Source organism: Tasmannia lanceolata, unplaced genomic scaffold (genome assembly GCF_043159265.1).
Source record: "Tasmannia lanceolata isolate RefF3 unplaced genomic scaffold, GAP_Taslan_0.1 ptg000044l, whole genome shotgun sequence".
Classification (NCBI taxonomy): domain Eukaryota; kingdom Viridiplantae; phylum Streptophyta; class Magnoliopsida; order Canellales; family Winteraceae; genus Tasmannia; species Tasmannia lanceolata.
The window spans coordinates 5,826,650-5,846,344 of record NW_027518721.1 but is presented as its reverse complement, the minus strand read 5'-3'; the positions used below and the strand labels follow the sequence as shown (position 1 = coordinate 5,846,344).

Genomic DNA, 19,695 nt, shown 5'->3' with positions numbered 1-19,695 from the left:
ATATTAAATAGGATTACTCAACATAAGTGGAAATGTTTAAATTTATGGATGACACCAACCATCACTTCCGAAGGGTGATGTTATCTAGGCTCTCTTGTTCTGATACATTCACCCTCTCATTGTTTTAAAATTTAGCCTGTTGGGAATTGTACCAACTAATTGGGAAAATATAATATAAAGTGAGGACAAGAGAGTATGGAACTAGACCTGGCAAATGCGACCAGTGCCCGCGGGTCGACCTAACCCACCCGCAAATTTGCGGGTACGGGTTGGGGTTTTAGTGACCTGCCAAAACCAATCTGCGGGTGACCCAACACGCAAAAACACGGGTCGGGTCAACCAGCGGGCTCCCGCGATTTTTTGGATTTTTTTTAATATTTTTTATTTTAAAATAGAAAATGAGATCAAGGGCTAAGAGCATCTCACTTTTTGAGTTGGAATAGTGCACTTGTGTATGGAAATCAGCCCTTCTAACAGCATCTAACTTTTTGAGGACTCCCAACTTCCAGCAGCTCATGGGCATTACTTATTTACTATGCATGAATACACTCCCTATTTTTCAAAATGGACGATTGGAAGGTACAGCCCACACCATAGGATGATCCAAACCATGCATTTGATGGGCCATAATGTAAATAGGTTGTGCCCAAAAAATCATTAGCATAGGATGATTCTAACCCTCCGATCTAAAGAGGGACTGACAATATGGAAACTTCTATAGATCGAACGGTTGAGATCGTCCTATGGCAATGAGTTTTGGGGCACGATCTATTTACGTTGTGGCCCATCAAATGGACGGTTTGGATCATCATATGGCGCAGGTTGTATCATCCATTTTGAAAATTAGGGGGCGAATTCATACATAGAAGGGGATGAATTTATCACCACGCAATAAAAACTCTGTTTTGGAAAAACATGTGGGTAACCCGCGGGTCGACCCGACCCACCCGCACTGGGTACGGGTCACCTGGTTGCTGACCCGTAGGAATGCGGGTCATTTTGACCCGCAACCCGCAACCCACAACCCACACCCGCACCCGCATGACCCAGACCCACCCGTTTGCCAGGTCTATACGGAAAAACCTCCCTCCATAGTACATCGTAGCAGGGCAGAAATGGCACGATGATATCAACACGACCATGTCTTGATATTTTCACTAACTCATCTTGTCTTTTAGTACTCAAAGAACTGTCAAAGGTTATCACAGTTCCCAAAAACGTCTCACAAGCCAATTAAAAAAGAAAAGTCAATCTGGGTTTGTGCAATTATTAAAACATGGTTGTGCTTGTATCATTTCCAAAAGTTTAATGAAAAAAATTTCTTATTCAATGAAAAATTTCCTTTAAAATTGGGGGTTTGAATATGAGAAAGCCACAAATGCCTTTCCATGAAATTGCCCAGCAAATCCCACAAAAATACATATTACTCTATGTTAGAGTTAGATGATTAATGCGAATTTTGGGCCATAGAAAATCCAAAGCAAGAGCCTCTCGAATGAAACGGTCTAGGTGTATTATAGCTAGACCTGGCAAACGGGTGGGTCGGGTCGGGTTGACCCGCGGGTGCGGGTCACGCGGGTTGCGGGTCAAAATGACCCGAATTCCTATGGGTCAGCAACCAGGTGACCCGTACCCAGTGCGGGTGGGTCGGGTCGACCCGCGGGTTACCCGCATATTTTTCCAAAACAGAATTTTTTTTGGGTGGTGATAAATTCACCCCCTTCTATGTATGAATTCACCCTCTAATTTTCAAAATGAACGGTACAGCCTACACCATAGGATGATCCAACCCGTCCATCTGATGGGCAACAACGTAAATAGATCGTGCCCCAAAAATCACTGCCATAGGACTATCTCAACCGTTTGATCTATAGAAGTTTCCATATTGTTAGTCCCTCTTTAGATCGGAGGGTTAGAAGCATCCTATGCTAATGATTTTTTGGGCACAACCTATTTACATTATCGCCCATCAAATGCACGGTTTGGATCATCCTATGGTGTGGGATGTACCTTCCAATCATCCATTTTGAAAAATAGGGAGTGTATTCGTGCATAGTAAATTAGTAATGCTCATGAGATGCTGGAAGTTGGGAGTCCTCAAAAAGTGAGATGCTGTTAGAAGGGCTGATTTCCAAACACAAGTGCACTATTCCAGCTCAAAAGGTGAGATGCTCTTAGCCCTTTATCTCATTTTCTATTTTAAAATAAAAAAATGTTAAAAAAATTGTGGATGCCCGTGGGTTGACCTGACCCGACCCGTGTTTTTGCGGGTTGGGTCACCCGTGGATCGGTTTTGGCGGTTCGCTAAAACCTCGACCCGTGCCAGCAAATTTGCGGGTGGATTGGGTCGACCCGCGGGCACGGGTCGCGTTTGCCAGGTCTAATTATAGCTAGGACCCACTTTTGTTGTAATGGGCTGTTTTGTACGAGGATAAGTGAGTTTCTCACCCAAAAATCAAGGGATCTCAGAAATAAAACTCTCTCTCAAATTTTGCGAGTAAGCCACTAACAAGAGGGGTGGAATCTACATTCTCCCATTCTTTGTGCAACCAGACAAGACTAAAGTGGTGATCATTTTTTTCAAAAGGCAGACAAGGACATACGTTATCCTTTTACTTCACATGGTCATTCATGACTCAGGAATTATGGGGTATGGGCGGCGCTCCTCACACTGAAAATAGGTACAAAGGAAACCAGGAATCCCACCTTTTATCCCCATTGGAGGACTTTTCCGAATAATAAACACACCAGTAACAAAACCCTGTCGGCCCACTTTCTTGAAAAATGTTATAAAGAGGGTGGCTGATAGGCTAGCTCCTAACAAACACTATACGATTTGTTTGTATTAGAGAATAAAATCGGATCCATGTCAGCATAAGATAAAATATTCTAAGATTTGATTTAATTGGGTTAGATTAGGCAGGTGAATTATGTTAGGATAATCTCTATCTATTTGTTATCTTTTTCTTTTAAGTGTTCTATATTAAGCACGGATCAAGTTGATTGTAATTCTAAGGTCAATGGAAATTTCAATCCTTATTAGTTTGTGGCCACGTCAATGTGATCCTTAGGGGTGCAACTTGGGTCTCGCTCAAACCAAACCCAACGGGTTCAATCTGATTTTGGCTCGGGTTGGGTTGGGTTGGCATTTCCTTGAGGTGGGTTGGGAAAAGTCAACCCAATTTAATTTCGGGTTGGGTTAGAGTTGAGGCCTTGGCAACCCGACCCGAACCTGACCTCCGTCCTCTAATTTTATCTTGATTTTCTTTGGGTTATTGTATTTTTCTATTTGGCCCAAGGTGAGCCCGAACCAGCCCAATTCAACCCAACCCGATTTCGGGGTAGATGGGTTGAGTTAGGATTGAGAGATTTAGACGCGGGTTGGGTTAGGGTTGACCATCCTCAACCCGAGGCTCGGGTCGTGTTGGGTTAGGGTGAGGGAATGCTATATCGGGTTGGGTTAGGGTTCGCCTCAACCAGACCCAAGCCGACTTGAGTTGCACCCGGAGTGATCCATTGATCCGAGCAGTGACTACAAGTCCAGCCAAACGTCACTAAACGTCACTGATATTATCTTGATCAATAATCCTTACTCCTTATCCATTGAACCTCTCTTTAGGCCTTATTTGGATTGCAAGCAAAACTTTTCTTTTATGATTTAGAAGGAAATTATTTTACTATGGTTAATTTGGAGGGATATTATCATAAATTGAAGGTCTCTCGAGATCAAAATTGAATAGGGCTGCTTCAAGTTATCTCTTTTCATGATTCCTAAGAGCAAATTGATTCTTTTCTTTTAACTTTAATTATATGGTATGGTATAAGGTATCATTAAGGGCAGCCCAGTGCACGAGGCTCCTGCAATTGTGGGGTCTGGGAGGGCTAGATGTACCTTAAACCATATGGTATGGTATAAGGTATCATGTGTTAAAACCAACAGACTGCTTATACATGTTTCCGTCTGGAACTCTATAATTGATTTTCACCATGGATCACGATGGCATTTTCTGCTTAGTCGTTCTCCACTACTAGAAGAAAAAAAAATGCTAAAAAGACAGTGGTTTTAGGCTTTCTTTCCTATCCGACAATCTTTGGGCCATGTCTATGTGATCTGATTCATAAGTTCGACCAAATTCTGCTGAAAAATACTTTGACCTGTTGATCTTATATTTTTTTCGGGAATTGCTAGCGTCCATCGCATAAGGCTTTTTGCGGTTGCGGCTGGTCTATCGCAAGTTAGACAGCCACCTCGTGAACGAAGACAACAGCTTTTGTCTCCATTCACGAGGTGGCTGGTCTGAAGTGCGACAGACCAGCTGCGAAAAACCTTTTGCGATGGACCTTAGCAAATTCCATTTTTTTTTAATCTATCAAGCAGCTTTTTAGGGTTCCCCAACAAAGCTACCATTGATTTTTGTAATTGTTTATCTTAAGCATTGTTGACCGTTCAATATGGGACTGAAAGATCATATTGATCTCATGATGCTCTACAAGATCAATGGTCTTGATTACACCAGAATTACAGTGTGGCCCACTTCAAAGGATCATCCAAACTGTTCGTTTGTTGGGTCAGAGCGTTATTAGGCTATACCTCATTAATCATCATAGGGCTAGGATCATCATATGGAAATGATTTTTGGGGTACAACCTATTTACTGTGGCCCATCAAATGAACGGTTTGGATCATCTTATAGTGTGTGCTGCACAGTACAATTTGAAAAAAAATACTGGACTATACGGGCTTACGCCATATGAAAAACTCATTAAATCTTTAATTACACGACGACCGTTGCATTGTCGCTCTCCATTAAACAAGATAAAAAACCAAAGAAAGAAAATAAGAATAGCGGAGGGATGATTTTTTCACCCCGCTGTAGGATTATACACCCCCCTGTACCGGAATTCTGGGCAGACTTAATTGACCCCAAATCTTACAAGTTAAGTTCCCAACCCCACCTCGCACTGTCGGTATGTCTAAAATTCCCCCATCCTTTTTACCCGAAACCGATGGCTACGCTTCTCTTCTACCAGACTAAAACCCTCCCTTTTTCTCTTTCTTTTCCTTAGTCTTTCTTCCTTTTTTTTTTATACAAAATGTTGTTGAGGCCAGTAAAAATGTGATTTTGGAACGCAAAGCCTCATTCGAGTTTCAATCCAATTTACAGAGAAATCTTACTCCTCATTCTTCCTGTAATTTAGCAACGAAATCTCAGATAAGTTCTTTCTTTTCTTGCTTTTTACACTTGCTATACCTTGAATCTTTTTTTCTGATTTTAGTCTTTTTCTTAATCTTCTCTTTAAATCTAGATCTGATTTTTAAGAATCTGTTTTTTTTTAGTAATAGATGAGATCTCAGATAAGTTTATTTTCTTGCTCGTTACACTTTCCATATGTTGAATCTTTTTTCCGATTTTAGTGTTTTTCTTAATCTTCTCTTTAAATCCAGATCTGATACATGAGAATCTGTTTTTTTCTTTGTCTTCTCTTTAAATCCAGATCTGTTATTTCTCGATTTGAATCTGTTTTTTTGGAGTAATAGATTTTCTTGCTTGTTATACTTGACATAACTGGAATCTTGTTTCCGATATTAGTGTTTTTCATTATCTTCTCTTTAAATCCAGATCTGTTGTTTGTTTATGCGAATCTCTCTGTTTTTTTTTTTTTTTTGGAGTCTGAGATAAGTTTATTTTCTTGCTTGATACACTTGTCATATCTCGAATCTTGTTTCAGATTTTAGTGTTTTTCATTATCTTCTCTTTAAATCCAGATCTGTTGTTTGTTTATGCGAATCTCTCTGTTTTTTTTTTGGAGTCTGAGATAAGTTTATTTTCTTGCTTGATACACTTGTCATATCTCGAATCTTGTTTCCGATTTTAGTGTTTTTCATTATCTTCTCATTAAATCCAGATCTGTTGTTTATCTACGAAAATCTGATTTCTTGGAGTAATAGAGGAGGAATTTGTGTCCGTATCTGATTTCTCTACGATTTTTGATAAATTTTTAGGGATTCTCATTTTATAGTCTTGATTGTGTCTGTATTCTGCAACTGTAAATAGTCTAGGGTTGGATTTCTTGGCACGCTTAAACAGCCTTCTGTGGCGTGCGTTGATCTCTGTTGACTTCCTCCTTTGAAATTTTTTGGCTTCTGAGGAGGAAATTTGTTTCTTTTCTTTGTTTTCAAAGACACGAGAAAGAAAAACAACACAGATTTGTTTATTTTCTCTGTTTTCAAAGACAAAAGTAAGAAAAACACATCCAATACAGGTTCTGACTCTGAGTGGTTGTTTCTTTTGTTATACACCAAATCGTTTTTATTTTATTTTTTGTTCAATAGGGCTGTCCTTCCATTTGTGGTTTTCGATTTTGTACTTCTCACAACCCTCAACAATTTTTTCTGTGGGTTGGATAGTTTTTCTCCTCGTATTTTTTTCTGAGGGAAAAGAGAATTCTCAATATATTGTATCGTTTTCTTTCTTTTTTTGGATCCCTGTTTATGAAAAGCTAAACACATCAGATAGTTGAAGAAAAAACTGTGAAGTGTTGGATCAGTAAGGGACTGCGTTTCTGTCTACGGGATACCGAATAATTCGCATCTGAATCTAGAATGGAAGTTTAGATCTTGGATTGGTCGGAGAGGCGATCTTTCTAGTATCTCCAGGGAGTTTGCGATGCCAGACGATGGTTGTGAGATGAGCTATGGGTGCGACTTGTGTTGTAGTGAGAGATGCATGCTAACCACGAGTGCTGTGTCAGATGGTGGGAAAAACATTGACGGGGACAGGGAAAAGATCAAATTCTGTAAATTTGCTTTCAGATGATTGGGCGGGAAGCTATGGGGGAGTCTGATGAGAAGTTAGATTTCTCAATGTTCCGTGACAATCCCATGCCGCTGCTGTTCGATTTCAATCATGACAAGCTCAAAAGTATTAAGCCTTTTCAGTGTGATAGGCTCGCCCGTTTTGAGGAAGTTCAGCAAGGTTCCCCTCATCTAGCAGCGAGTAGCAGCACGACCTCTTCTTCTTCTATTTTTTCTCCAGTTTCTTTTCGTCCCTCTGTTTGCAGGTACATATTTATTTCCACCTCGGGATATATGCAATAGTTTATACACATGATCTGAAATTGATATTCTTGGATTTTCTTGTCTAGTTGTATTTAGTACTATCTCCATTTGTGTGATGAATGCCCAAAGAGTAATTTTTCTGATGAATGTAGGAGTGATGAAGAAGATGCTGAGGATTCTGGGAGGCATTTTTTTAGCCCAAGTGAATATATACAAGACGTTTCTGATGTAGATGGGAGTATTAGTAATACCGGACATGAGTTTTACAGTTTCAAGTCAGTGGCTTCAAGTCCTTTGGACAGCCCGTCTACAATGACTAGTAGTCCTAATAGAGCTGATCACCCTGTACAGCATGAGCGGAGGGATAGTCGGAGGTCTCGGAATGATGTTCTTCTTGAACAAGAATCCATGGGTGTTCTTAGAAGGCCCGAAACAGAGGCCGAAGATTTAGAAAATAATGATTATAGCAGTGATGACTTGTCTATATTTCAGAATCAATGCCAGGAGGTACATCAGCCATTAGACTTTGAGAACAATGGTCTCATTTGGTTTCCTCCACCACCTGAAGACGAAGGGGATGATGTGGAGAACAATTTCTTTGAATATGATGACGAGGATGATGACGTAGGTGACTCAGGCATGGTATTTTCATCTAGTAGCTTAAGTAGTGAAACCTTCCCAACCAAGGAAAAGCCCAATGATGGACAAAAAGAATCTCTTAGAGCTGTTGTACATGGGCATTTCAGAGCACTTGTTTCACAGCTATTGAAGGGAGCGGACATTCATGCTGGGAATGAGAATGGTGGGGAAAGCTGGCTGGAGATAGTTACCTCACTAGCATGGCAGGCGGCAAATTTTGTGAAACCAGATACTAGCAGAGGAGGCAGCATGGACCCTGGTGATTATGTAAAAGTGAAGTGTATGGTGTCCGGACGGCCATGTGAGAGGTATGTCTTATATGATTCAATATTTCATTGATACCCTTTCTGTTGCAACGGTAAACTAACAGAAGATCATTGTACTTGACAGCACCCTTGTTAAGGGAGTAGTTTGTACAAAAAATATAAAACACAAGCGGATGACATCACAATACAAAAATCCTAGATTACTTCTTTTGGGAGGAGCACTAGAGTACCAGAGGGTTCAAAATCAACTGGCGTCTATTGATGCGTTACTCCAACAGGTAAATTTCTGAGTGGTTTACATTTTTGTCACGGCTGCTATATATATATACATGTAATCAGAGTGAAGTCTCAAGCTGTTTCCAAACAGGAAATTGATCACCTCAAGATGGTCGTTGCAAAGATAGAGGCCCATCGTCCAAATGTTCTGCTGGTAGAAAAAAGTGTATCTTCATATGCTCAAGAATATCTGCTGGCAAAGGAAATATCTTTAGTCTTGAATGTCAAAAGGCCATTATTGGAGCGCATAGCCAGGTGTACCGGTGCTCATATTGTTCCATCGATTGATAAACTTGCTTCAACAAGATTGGGACAATGTGAAGTCTTTCGTCTAGAAAGAGTTTCCGAGGAATGTGGGTTTCCTGAACAACCCAACAAGAAATCCACTAAAACTTTGATGTTTTTTGATGGTTGTCCAAGGCGTCTTGGGTGCACGGTAATCAGTTCTGCCAACGTACTTCATGATTTTTCTTGCCTGGAGCTATAGGATAAGCATGTGCTTTTTTCCATTGGGTGCATGGTAATCTTTTTGTGTAATATCTTTGATTTCAATCTTTTACTAGGTTTGATGCAGGACAATACCTAATTTAGGGAAAATCCTACACTTCTAATGGGATTAAGACCTTAGGACAATTTAGGGCTTAGGCGGAAAACTAAAAGTACACTTAACAACTAACCTAGGGCTGAATTAATGCTAAATAACCTATGGATAGCAGCAATAATGAGACCTAAATAGCACAAATAATTGTAAAGATCATAATTAAGCATGAACTAAACCTTATATAAATCAATCAAAGCGATAAAGATTCGTAATATGAATTGATAATAGAAGGATTAGTCCGAAACTAGGCCTACGCATACAACCAATTAAAAGGACTAAAAGATAATGTGAGACCTATCAATGATATGTAACAAAAGCATGAGAAATTAATAATAATCAATGAAGAAAACAAAACAAAATGTCCAGCAGCAAGAATTGGGTCAAAACAGTTCTGATTTAGGCCGTAGGGGTATTTTAGTAATTTTTGCAAATCTGGAAAATGAAGGAAACTGCTGTCTAGATCTTAGGTAAGGGTTTAGGTAGGTAAAAGAAAGGTAATTTTAGGGTTTAGGTTCTGATTTGATGGTAGGTTTAGGCTATGGATCTTTAAAAAGGGTTTCCAGGCTTGATAAGGGTAAAAACTTGCAATATGGTTCAAAAATGTTTGAAAGTTGAGATTCTTGTGAGTTTTAGGTGAGGTTTAATCACTAAAACAATCCCTCAAAATCTCACAACAAGATCTTAAAGAACAAGGGAGATCTATGGATTTTGAGTTTTTTTAGTTTTAGGGTTCAGGAACAAAGAAAATAGAAAATCTGATTTACTAACCTTGTCTGTGTTGATTTGATTGAAGAAATAGAAGATAACAGATGGAGCTTCAAGTAAAACGTCAATTCTATTCAATATTAAGAAAAGAAACCCTAGAAGATAACTTAAAACCTAAGCAACTAATCTCACCCATTCATCTAATCCAAAGTGTAAACTACATAAAGTTAAAACTTACCTAAAATAGTAATTCCGTAATAGACCTATACCACTTCCTAAAAATATTCGTAACTTTCTCAAATCACATCAAATCATGTGATCTTGAGCTCATTAGATAGGTAATTGAAAAACCTTTCTAATAATACAAAAAACACGCAAGACAGATGAGATTTGATGCCTAAAAAGTAGGTTACAAATAAAATGACAAAAATAGAAAATAAATAATAAAAAAACGACACCCATGTCTGTGGCCAATGCTAAAGTCTCCACCATAAGTCTTGTCAATGTCTGCGCTTGTAAACCTTAAATCCATGCTCATTGTTGATGTCCCCATGAAGGCCCCTTTAGGATATTCCAGAAATTGATTCTGTCTCTGATCAACCTGATGTACTCTTTTTAGGTACTTCTGAGGGGCACATGCCGTGAAGAACTAAAGAAGGTTAAACATGTTGTTCAATATGCAGTCTTTGCAGCACATCATTTGTCGCTTGAAACCTCATTCCTTGCAGATGAAGGTGCAACTCTGCCTAAGGAACCATCGAGACTTCCAATTGCCTCATCAGAACGGTTGATGGATGGTGACAACACCATTTCGGATATTTCTACTTCAGCTATATCTGCCCCACACCAAGAAATAGCAGATGAGCCTCAAAGAATTGATGCATTCAATGAGTTAGGGAGGGCATGCCTTCTGTCAACCTCAGATCCTCCTACTCAAAATGAGGGGATCCTGGGCGATTCAGAGCTTGAAGAATTGGAATCAAGTGAACATCTTGATCCTGGACTTGTTTTTGCTGTACCTCCTGACTCCGTGGAATCTAGTAATGGAAGGGCTCGTTCTTCTGTTTCCATCTCAGATGCGGTCTCAGTCTCATATGGGGCTCCAAGCTCACATTCTGGATTAAAATGCAAGTACTTGATGAACCCTTCAGTACGTCCGGCTAATGTTACAACCCATGCGAAACTTGCGGTGCTGGAAAACCTGGTTCAAGATGAAATGGCATTTGAAAATCTTAGGCAGCCCACGACAGGTCATGAAAGAGAAAAAGCTTACAAAGTCGATGGGAATGAGGTCTCTAGTGAATACTTCTCAACTGCTGACAACCATCAGAGCATCTTGGTGTCCTTGTCAAGTCGCTGCATACTGAAAGGAACAGTATGCGAACGCTGTCAGCTCTTTCGTATCAAGTTCTATGGAAGTTTCGATAAGCCACTTGGGAGATTTCTTCGGGATGACTTGTTTGATCAGGTATTGTTCTGGTTTTAGTTCCTTGAATTACTCAATTCTGCTACTCTTTCTTGTTACTTATTTTGAACTGCACTTGAGTTTGGCAGAGATCGTGCTGCCGCTCTTGTAATGAGCCGGCGGAAGCTCATGTTCAATGCTATACTCACCAGCAGGGAAGTCTTACAATAAATGTTCGACGCCTTCCTTCTCTGAAGCTACCTGGTGAGCGTGATGGAAAGATATGGATGTGGCATCGATGCCTCAAATGTACCCATAAAGATGGAATTCCACCTGCAATGCCAAGAGTGGTTATGTCAGATGCTGCTTGGGGGCTTTCTTTTGGAAAGTTCTTAGAGCTTAGCTTTTCAAATAACGCAACTGCTAATCGCATTGCAAGTTGTGGTCATTCGCTGCAGAGGGACTGCCTTCGTTACTATGGGTATGCTGTCAAACGATGGGACGATTAATTCCATGATGCAATCCTTTATATGAAAATATTTCTTCTTACATTTAAAAGGTATCTTTCACTCTTTTCCTTTAACACAGCTTTGGGAGCATGGTGGCCTTCTTTCGTTATTCTCCAATTGATATTCTTTCTATTCATTTACCACCTTCTACACTGGAATTTAATGGCCAGATTCAACAGGAGTGGTTCAGAAGAGAGACCACAGAGGTATGCTCTTAAAATTGCTTATCAAATTATACACGGGAGTGAAGCTCTATGAAAAATGAAATCTCACTAAGTGATACATTCTGTGGAATATCCTGTGGCAATAACCGTCTGCTTTCCTTCTTTGCAGGTTTCCAATAAAATTGAAATCTTGTATGCTGAGGTATTTGATGTACTTCAAAGCTTTGAAAAGAAAATAACATCCTATGGCTATGAAAAATCAAAGACAGGTGACCTCCATAATCAAATTGCAGAGCTGAAAGATTTGCTGAGAAATGAAAGAAATGAATATGATGTAAGAATCACAGCATCAGCGACTATCCTCGTACTCTGAACCCATTTTATTCTTCTTTCTTTCCAAGTAGATATGCTATAAATTCATCTCTTTTGTCTGTATGTAAACAGGGCTTTTTACAACCAGCCACCACAAAGAATTGGCATTCAGGCCAGGTGGCATTAGACATTTTAGAACTTAATCGCTTGAGACATTGCCTTCTTATTGATTCTTACATGTGGGATCGCCGGCTGTCTCTGTTGGACTCCTTTCTTAAAACAAAGAGTTCTTTGTCCAAGGTTGATTCATGTCTGCAGGAGGATGCAAATTATTCCAAGTTGAAAGATTCGAGAAATGCATCATTTGTTAGAGATGACATGGTTGATTATACACCAGTAGAAAATAATCAGAAATCTTTGGCCTTATTGGAAAATCGTAGGGATTCACTATTGTCAAAGCAACATAAAGAGCTTAATTCACAACATGTGGAGCCTAACCCAGAGGATTTGTCAATCAAGTCTTACGAGGACTATGTGAGTCCAGAATACCGTGAGCTGACCACTGGTCATTACGAGCTAGATGAAAGGTGCAGTTGTGAAATTTCTGATAAAATAGATTTGGCATGGACTGGTTCAGGTCAATCACTGTTAGATGAGAAGGACGCTGGTTCAATTGTCCCTGTAAATTTAATGGATATCGTTCGCCATAGAAAAGTTATAGCACCAATGAGAGTATACTCCTTCGATTCCGCATTGAGATTCCAAGAAAAATCCCACAGAGGGTTGTCTCCTGCCTCTTTCCATTTGTCATCAGCCAAGTCTTTCCATGACTCCGAAGATTTTGGGAGCTTAGTTCGGGATCCAATTCCAAACATTCTAAAGTCCTACTCTGAGACTTCGCTAAGGGCAGCCCATAAGTTAAATTTCATTTGGGGTTATAAACCATTATTAATTTCATCACCTTCTCGCATGGTGAGTGAAGGCATCCGGTTGCTGCTGCCACAAACAAGTCAGAATAATATAGTTATTGCTATTTACGACAATGAACCCAGCAGCATAATATCATATGTCCTTAATTCCAAGGAATATGAGGAGTGCATTGCTGATAAAGTGGATGAGCATGAGTGCTGGAATGAGAATTACAACAAGAAGGAAGATGAAGGCAATTTTTCATCTCCTCATGTTAGAGTTTCTTTCGCCGACAATTTTTCATCTCCCACAGGGAAAGTGAAGTTCTCTGTGACCTGTTATTTTGCAAAGCAATTTGATGCTCTTAGGAGGAAATGTTGCCCAAGTGAAGTGGATTTTATACGTTCTCTAAGCCGTTGCAGGAGATGGAATGCACAAGGTGGAAAAAGCAATGTGGATTTTGCAAAAACACTGGACGATAGATTTATCATAAAGCAAGTCCCAAAGACTGAGCTGGATTCTTTCGAGAAATTTGCACCTCAATACTTCAAGTATTTGATGGATTCTCTGAATTCAGGAAGCCCAACTTGCCTTGCTAAAGTCCTCGGTATTTATCAGGTCAGCCTTGTTTTCTGTTTCTTATTTTTTTTCTTCATCTGAATCGAAACTTTATTAAAATATATAAACAAAGATATTCCGATCGGGCGCCATTCAGAAAAAAATAAGATATTCCAATAGGCATAAACATCCCTACTTGCCCCATCCTTGTAGGAGACACGTCTTCTGTTTCTTCCATGAGTTATGAAAGAGCGCATTTTTTCAAAGTCCTAATTGATTTATTAACATCAGGTCACTGTCAAGTATTTGAAAGGTGGCAAGGAAGTGAAGATGGATTTATTGGTGATGGAGAATCTTTTTTTTAATAGAAGTATCTCAAGGGTTTATGATCTTAAAGGCTCTGCACGCTCCCGTTACAATCCAGATACAACGGGCGACACAGTTCTGTTAGATCTGAATCTTTTGGAAAGACTACGTACAGACCCAATATTTCTGGGTAGCAAGGCAAAGAGAAGCTTGGAACGAGCGGTGTGGAATGACACCGCATTTCTGGCGGTAAATCTCCCTGTCCCACATTATAACCTCAATTATTATTGGGAGTATCATCTTATTTTCTTTATGTTCTTACATGTTTATGATTCTCATACATTTTTTTTTTTTTTTTTTTCAGTCTGTCACCGTCATGGATTATTCATTGCTGGTTGGGGTGGACGAGGAACGGAAGGAACTGGTTCTGGGAATCATTGATTTCTTGAGGCAGTATACATGGGACAAGCATCTGGAGACATGGGTGAAGGCATCGGGTATCCTCGGGGGCCCAAAAAATGCATCTCCAACAGTTATTTCGCCCAAGCAGTATAAGAAAAGATTTAGAAAAGCCATGTCTACATACTTTCTCACGGTTCCGGATCAGTGGTCTTCCTGAGTAGGCAAATTGCATCCAAGGGAGGATTGCATGAAGATGAAAGAACAAGAGAGGTATGCACAGATTATTAGATTTAATACCCTATTGTGATACTTGTCATATTCATAGTTTCAAAACTCCCCCACTTAATCATCAACTTGCCCTAGTTGACTACCTTTTACTTTGGCCGCGTTCTTGTCCGGATCTGTGTTTTGTCCCCCAAAGTCGGTCAAAACTTTTCGTCCTTCCCGAGTTATGAGTTCTTATCCTCGCGATTGTTTTGCCCTACAAAGTCAATCAAAACTTTTCGTCCCTCCCAAGTTATGACTGCGCCAGCCGAGTGCTCTGGACGCTTCAGCTGATTACTCGATCGCACTGCCTCCAGTCGACTAGGATTTGCTTTAGCCACATTTCGGCCCCCATCCATCTTTTGAAACACCAGTCTTAATTTCTTTATTTATTTTTCTTCTCTTCTTTTTGATGTGCAAGTTGGGTACCCTTACTGACCATGGCAAATGCCATTCCCCTGCTAACCCTGATAGGTTTTGGGGCTTGACCCTATATCATTATTTTATAGCTTTTTTTTGAATGGTAAAATGAAATTGTTTTATAGCTTGTTTTTCTATAGCTTAATATAAGCTTAAAGCTTATTGAACTACTCATTGTCATGTTCTTATTACTGCTGGCAAAAGACATGTACACGTAGTAACAGAATGTGTGCAATGAAAGAGGATATTGTATGGCCAATTAAAGGTGGAACCTATCAAATGAGCTGTTTCGATTACGTTAATTTCAGGTTGGTAGTCGAAATAAACTTTGTGAGATGTAAAGATATTGTAAGGCCAATTTATGGTGCTGTCTATCAAATTAATAGTTTCGATTACGTTAATGTGTGAACAATGTGCGAATATGCATGAAAATAAACTTTTGTGGGATGCATTGGAAGGAAAAATCAAATTATGATCCTGTGGACTGTAGTTGCCCTTAGCAATGGGCGAAGGTTTTAGCAGAGGCTTCGTAGAACGCCCTTTCTTTTTCTTACACTGATTCCCATTGTGGGCAGTGCTTTTGTGCTTCTTTCTGTGCAGAGAATGAAATAAATGAAGAATGATGTTCGGCGAGCCCGATCTATTCTCTGTTTCTCTAAATCCTGAGAATTCCAAGTTGTTAAAATTTATGTTTGGATGGGATAAGTTCACAAGGTTCATAGCTGTAGGAAGTTTTGTAGGGAGTCTGTTGGATAATTTGTAGGAGAATACGTTATGTACTTATGTTGCTGAGAAGTGGGGGAACATTATCTATTTTCTCTTGGAAGTCTGTGTATAAAAAACTTCATTCATCGATAAAGGAACAAATATCATTATTCTTGTTCTTCTCTTCTCCTTTTCTGTTTTCTTTCCTCTTGTCACACTCTCCTTGAGCAGCAATGAGTCAATGACACCATATCTCGTGGTAGCAAGAAGAGTGGTTCTTAAGGACGTGCTCGACATAGCCTCAGTTTGGAATATATCAACTTGGTATTGGAGCTGGACTATCCGATGGCTGATGGAACAAGAATGTCTCCATATGGATGAGAGGGTATGAACACTCCAAACTTCTTACAATGAGCTCAAGGAAACGACAGAGCGACACCATGCACTGTTACATGAGATTTTGGGAAAACTGAATAAGTTGCCTTGAACACCTAGGGACCATGCTCAACTAGAAGCTCTCAAGAACAATTGTGCCTTTGGGTAGTGGCACGGACGGGGGCAATGGTCAATCCTTCAAGACTAACGGAGACATCCAAACAAGGTCGATGCGATTAGATTTCCTGCGCTTTGTTGGGATCATCCAAACGGATCATGAAGGAAGAGAGTTATTTTAGGTACCATCAGGTACCGCCTTGTATGCATCCGGTTGTTGTCCGAGTTCAACCATCGAGAATTAAGAGGCTAATCCCTACTGAAGTCCGAGAACGAGGGAAAATGGCTTGTGCTACCACTGTGACGAGAGATTCATGCCCAGTCATCAATGTAAGACTCAAAAAGCTTTTCTGGGTGGAGGAGTTACTTGAAGAAGATGACACAACAATGCAAGAAGAGGCCGAGAATGCTATGGAAGCAGAGGTGGAGGTGCCATAAATCTCTTTGCACGCTATCAAGGCCGAGGAGTTCAGATCTAGGCCCAAGGAGTTCCAAACTTCCTGTCAAGGCTGATTTTTACTTTGTCTCGGGTGCTGTGATGCAGTTCTTGGGGAAACTTGGTTACATGCGTTAGGGCCAGTTCTTTGAGATTTCTCATCTTTATCCATGCAATTTAGAGATGAGTACACTCTCAAAGGAATCCCATATTCACCATTAGAGGTTGTGGGATCTGAGAAGATGACCAACCAACTTAAGGAAGCATACATGTTTCAACTATTTAGCACAGAGATTCCATCTAGCCTGCCCAAATCAACACCGATCGATCCAAAGGTGCAACTAATCTTGGATAAATTTCAAGATTTTTCTGCTGATCCCAAGGGGCTTCCTTCGCGAGATCCTCAGGATCATCAAATCCCTCTGGTATATGGGGTGCTACCAGTGTCAGTACGGTAGAGTAAGTACGGTCTTACACGTAGCCATATTGTAAAAAATAAAAAATTTAGAAAATTGTTAATGAACTTTTATCTTCTAATGTTATCCCCGGATATTTTAGTCCGTAAACATGACGAATCTTGGAGGATGTGCATGGATTATAGGGCCCTAAATAAGGCAATTGTTAAAGACAAATTCCCTATTCCAGTTATAGACAAATTATTGGACGAATTACATGGGGCAGAATCCTTTTCTAAATTGGATTTGAGATTTAGGTACCATCAGATCAGGGTTAAGGATAAAGACACCCAAGACCGCTTTTAGATACCACGAAGGTCACGATGAATTTTTAGTGATGCATTTCGGGTTGACTAATGCACCATCAACATGTCAAAGCTTGATGAATGACATATTTGAAGCCTTCCTACAAAAATTTCTGCTAGTATTCTTTGATGATATTCTAGTGCATAGTAAGAAGTTTTGTGAACACTTGCAACAATTAAAGTTAGTGTTGGAGGTCCTACGAAGCCATAAGCTCTATGTAAAAGCTTCATAGTGTACTTTCGGCAGCAAAGGGGTTAATTATATTGGACACATAATCTCAAAGAACGGTGTTGCAGTGGACCACCAAAAGATTCAAGTATGTTGGATTGACCTACTCCAAATTCACTCAAAGTTCTTAGGGGATTTTTGGTGCTGACCGGTTACTACAGGAAGTTTATTGAAGGTTATGGCAGAATTGATGCTCCTCTATAGAATTGATGCTCCTGTATCTACTCTTTTAAAGAAGAATGGGCAGGGTTGGAACTCGGGGGCAGTTTGGCATTTCATAACTTGAAGAATGTCATGACAAGGGCACCGATTTTAGCCTTGCCAGAATTTACTTTTCCCTTTGTGATCGAGCGTGATGCATGTGGGACTGGTGTTGGAGCCGTTTTGATGCAGCAAGGAAGGCCCATTGCATATATCAGCCAAACATTCACATCGAATTTTTATTGGCCAGGTATAAGGAAGGAAATTTGAAGATGGGTCCAAGAGTCTGTCATGTGTCAATGACTCAAGAGAGAGACTGTGCCAACCCCGGGATTATTACAACTTGTTCCTATCCCTGATAAGGTATGACATGATATATCTTTGGATTTTATTGAAGGATTGCCAAATTCTTCAACAAAATTGGCAATCATGGTGGTGATTGATTGATTTTCTAAATATGACCATTTTCTTCCTCTCACACATATACGGACTAGTCGATAGCAAGAGTATTTTTTGAAAGTATTTTCAAGCTCCACAGCATACCAAATTCGATTGTTTCAGATACTCTCTATTTGGTTGTGCGGGATAGACTTATAGAGTAGTGGAATAAGTAGTCAAGAGGGAGGAGACAAGCATTGGATTTGCCTAGAATTACCTCGGAGAATAGTGGTAACTAGTGTTTGGTTGCGCGGCATATACTCGTAGAGTAGGGGAATAAGTAGGGGGGGTGTCATTACCAATATAGAGAAAGAGGAGAGAGGGAAGACAAAGAAAGACTGAAAAGCACCGTTCCCAAGAACTTTCAAGTGAAATTCCAGCTTTTTTGTGGAATTTGACTTGAAAGTTGCAAGGAGGGGACAAGAATGCCACCTCAACACAGGCGAAGTTTTGAGGAACTGGAAGGCTGTGATCTTTTGTGGAATTTGACTTGAAAGTTGCAAGGAGGGGACAAGAATGCCACCTCAACACAGGCGAAGTTTTGAGGAACTGGAAGGCTGTGATCTGGGAGAAGAAAATATCCATCAAGAAGTGTCCAAAGTGGGTGGCACCGCCAATGGGATGGGTAAAATAAACTTTGACGGGAGTTCCATAGGCAATCTAGGCAGGGCCGATATAGGAGGGGTAATCCGTAACAGAAATGATGCAATTGTGATGTCTTTTTATGGACCGGTAGGGATCTGTGATGCAAATGAGGCTAAAATACGGGCGCTACTTTTCGGACGTAAATGGTGTTCAGGTAATATCCGAGGACCACTCATCATTGAGGGTGATTCGACCAACGCAATTGCATGGGCTACGGAGAACTCAAGAGGCCTTTGGAGACTTCAGAACTACATTGTTGAAGTCCATCACTTGGTGCGCACAATTAAACCCAAGATTGAACATCGGAGAAGATCTGCTAACTAGATGGCAGATCTATCGATGAAGGGTGTGTTCGCAACAAATTTCACATGCATGAAAAGGGAAATCACACATAGAATGCACTGAGATAAATTTTTTCTCTTGCAAGAGGAGGTTTTATTAATTTTGTTAGGGATAGTACACTTTCGGCTCAATTGGTCATTAATTACATTTCTTGTAGAAAGAAAATACCTCTGATTAACCATCAAGAGGTTCCCCATCTTAAATACAACTTTTGGTTAATTGTCCTCCCGAAAGAGGGACTTTTTAAAAAATCTGATTTCTGTTGAACAAATCCTCTTGAACGGAATTTTTGTCCTGGATGGGACTTTCTTCATCTCTCCTTAATGCTCTGTTTGGTTGCTTGTTTTGGGGGGTTTGTAGGAGTATCAAATGCATGAGATCTCCCAGAGATCTCCCCAAAGAATGTTTGGTTGTCATTTACACCTTTGACCACTAGACAACTTCTAGACATCATTATTGGTTTTTATCCTAGGTGGCGCCTACGTGGCGGAGATGTTCCCCCCCATAATCTTCTCCCCTTTTTCACCAAAATGGAAAAATTTGTCGGGGGAATTAGGAGAAATTCTTGTCTTATTCTTTTTCTCTCTTTCTCTCTCTTACTTTTCTCTCTCTTCCACCTATATTTTGATAATGACACCCTACATCTTCCGC

The 19,695-nt window shown here is 40.1% G+C and overlaps 1 protein-coding gene across 1 annotated transcript; it reads left to right on the top strand.

Annotated features, from left to right (window-relative positions):
• The first annotated feature begins 6,831 nt into the window (after positions 1-6,831).
• FAB1C (FORMS APLOID AND BINUCLEATE CELLS 1C) lies at positions 6,832-14,382 on the top strand. Its single transcript, XM_077374293.1, has 11 exons — positions 6,832-7,062; positions 7,213-8,007; positions 8,090-8,243; positions 8,333-8,677; positions 10,167-11,015; positions 11,102-11,433; positions 11,541-11,667; positions 11,795-11,959; positions 12,070-13,464; positions 13,696-13,959; positions 14,075-14,382. Exons 1-11 carry the CDS (start codon positions 6,833-6,835, stop codon positions 14,327-14,329), a joined length of 4,911 nt encoding a protein of 1,636 aa, XP_077230408.1. The 5' UTR covers position 6,832; the 3' UTR covers positions 14,330-14,382.
• The last annotated feature ends 5,313 nt before the right edge of the window (positions 14,383-19,695 follow it).

Coding starts and splice junctions, on each gene's coding strand:
- FAB1C (XM_077374293.1), top strand. CDS start 6,833: ATGGGGGAGTCTGATGAGAAGTTAGATTTCTCAATGTTCCGTGACAAT. Junction 7,063..7,212: donor TTTCGTCCCTCTGTTTGCAG/GTACATATTTAT, acceptor TGATGAATGTAG/GAGTGATGAAGAAGATGCTG. Junction 11,960..12,069: donor ATGAAAGAAATGAATATGAT/GTAAGAATCACA, acceptor GTATGTAAACAG/GGCTTTTTACAACCAGCCAC.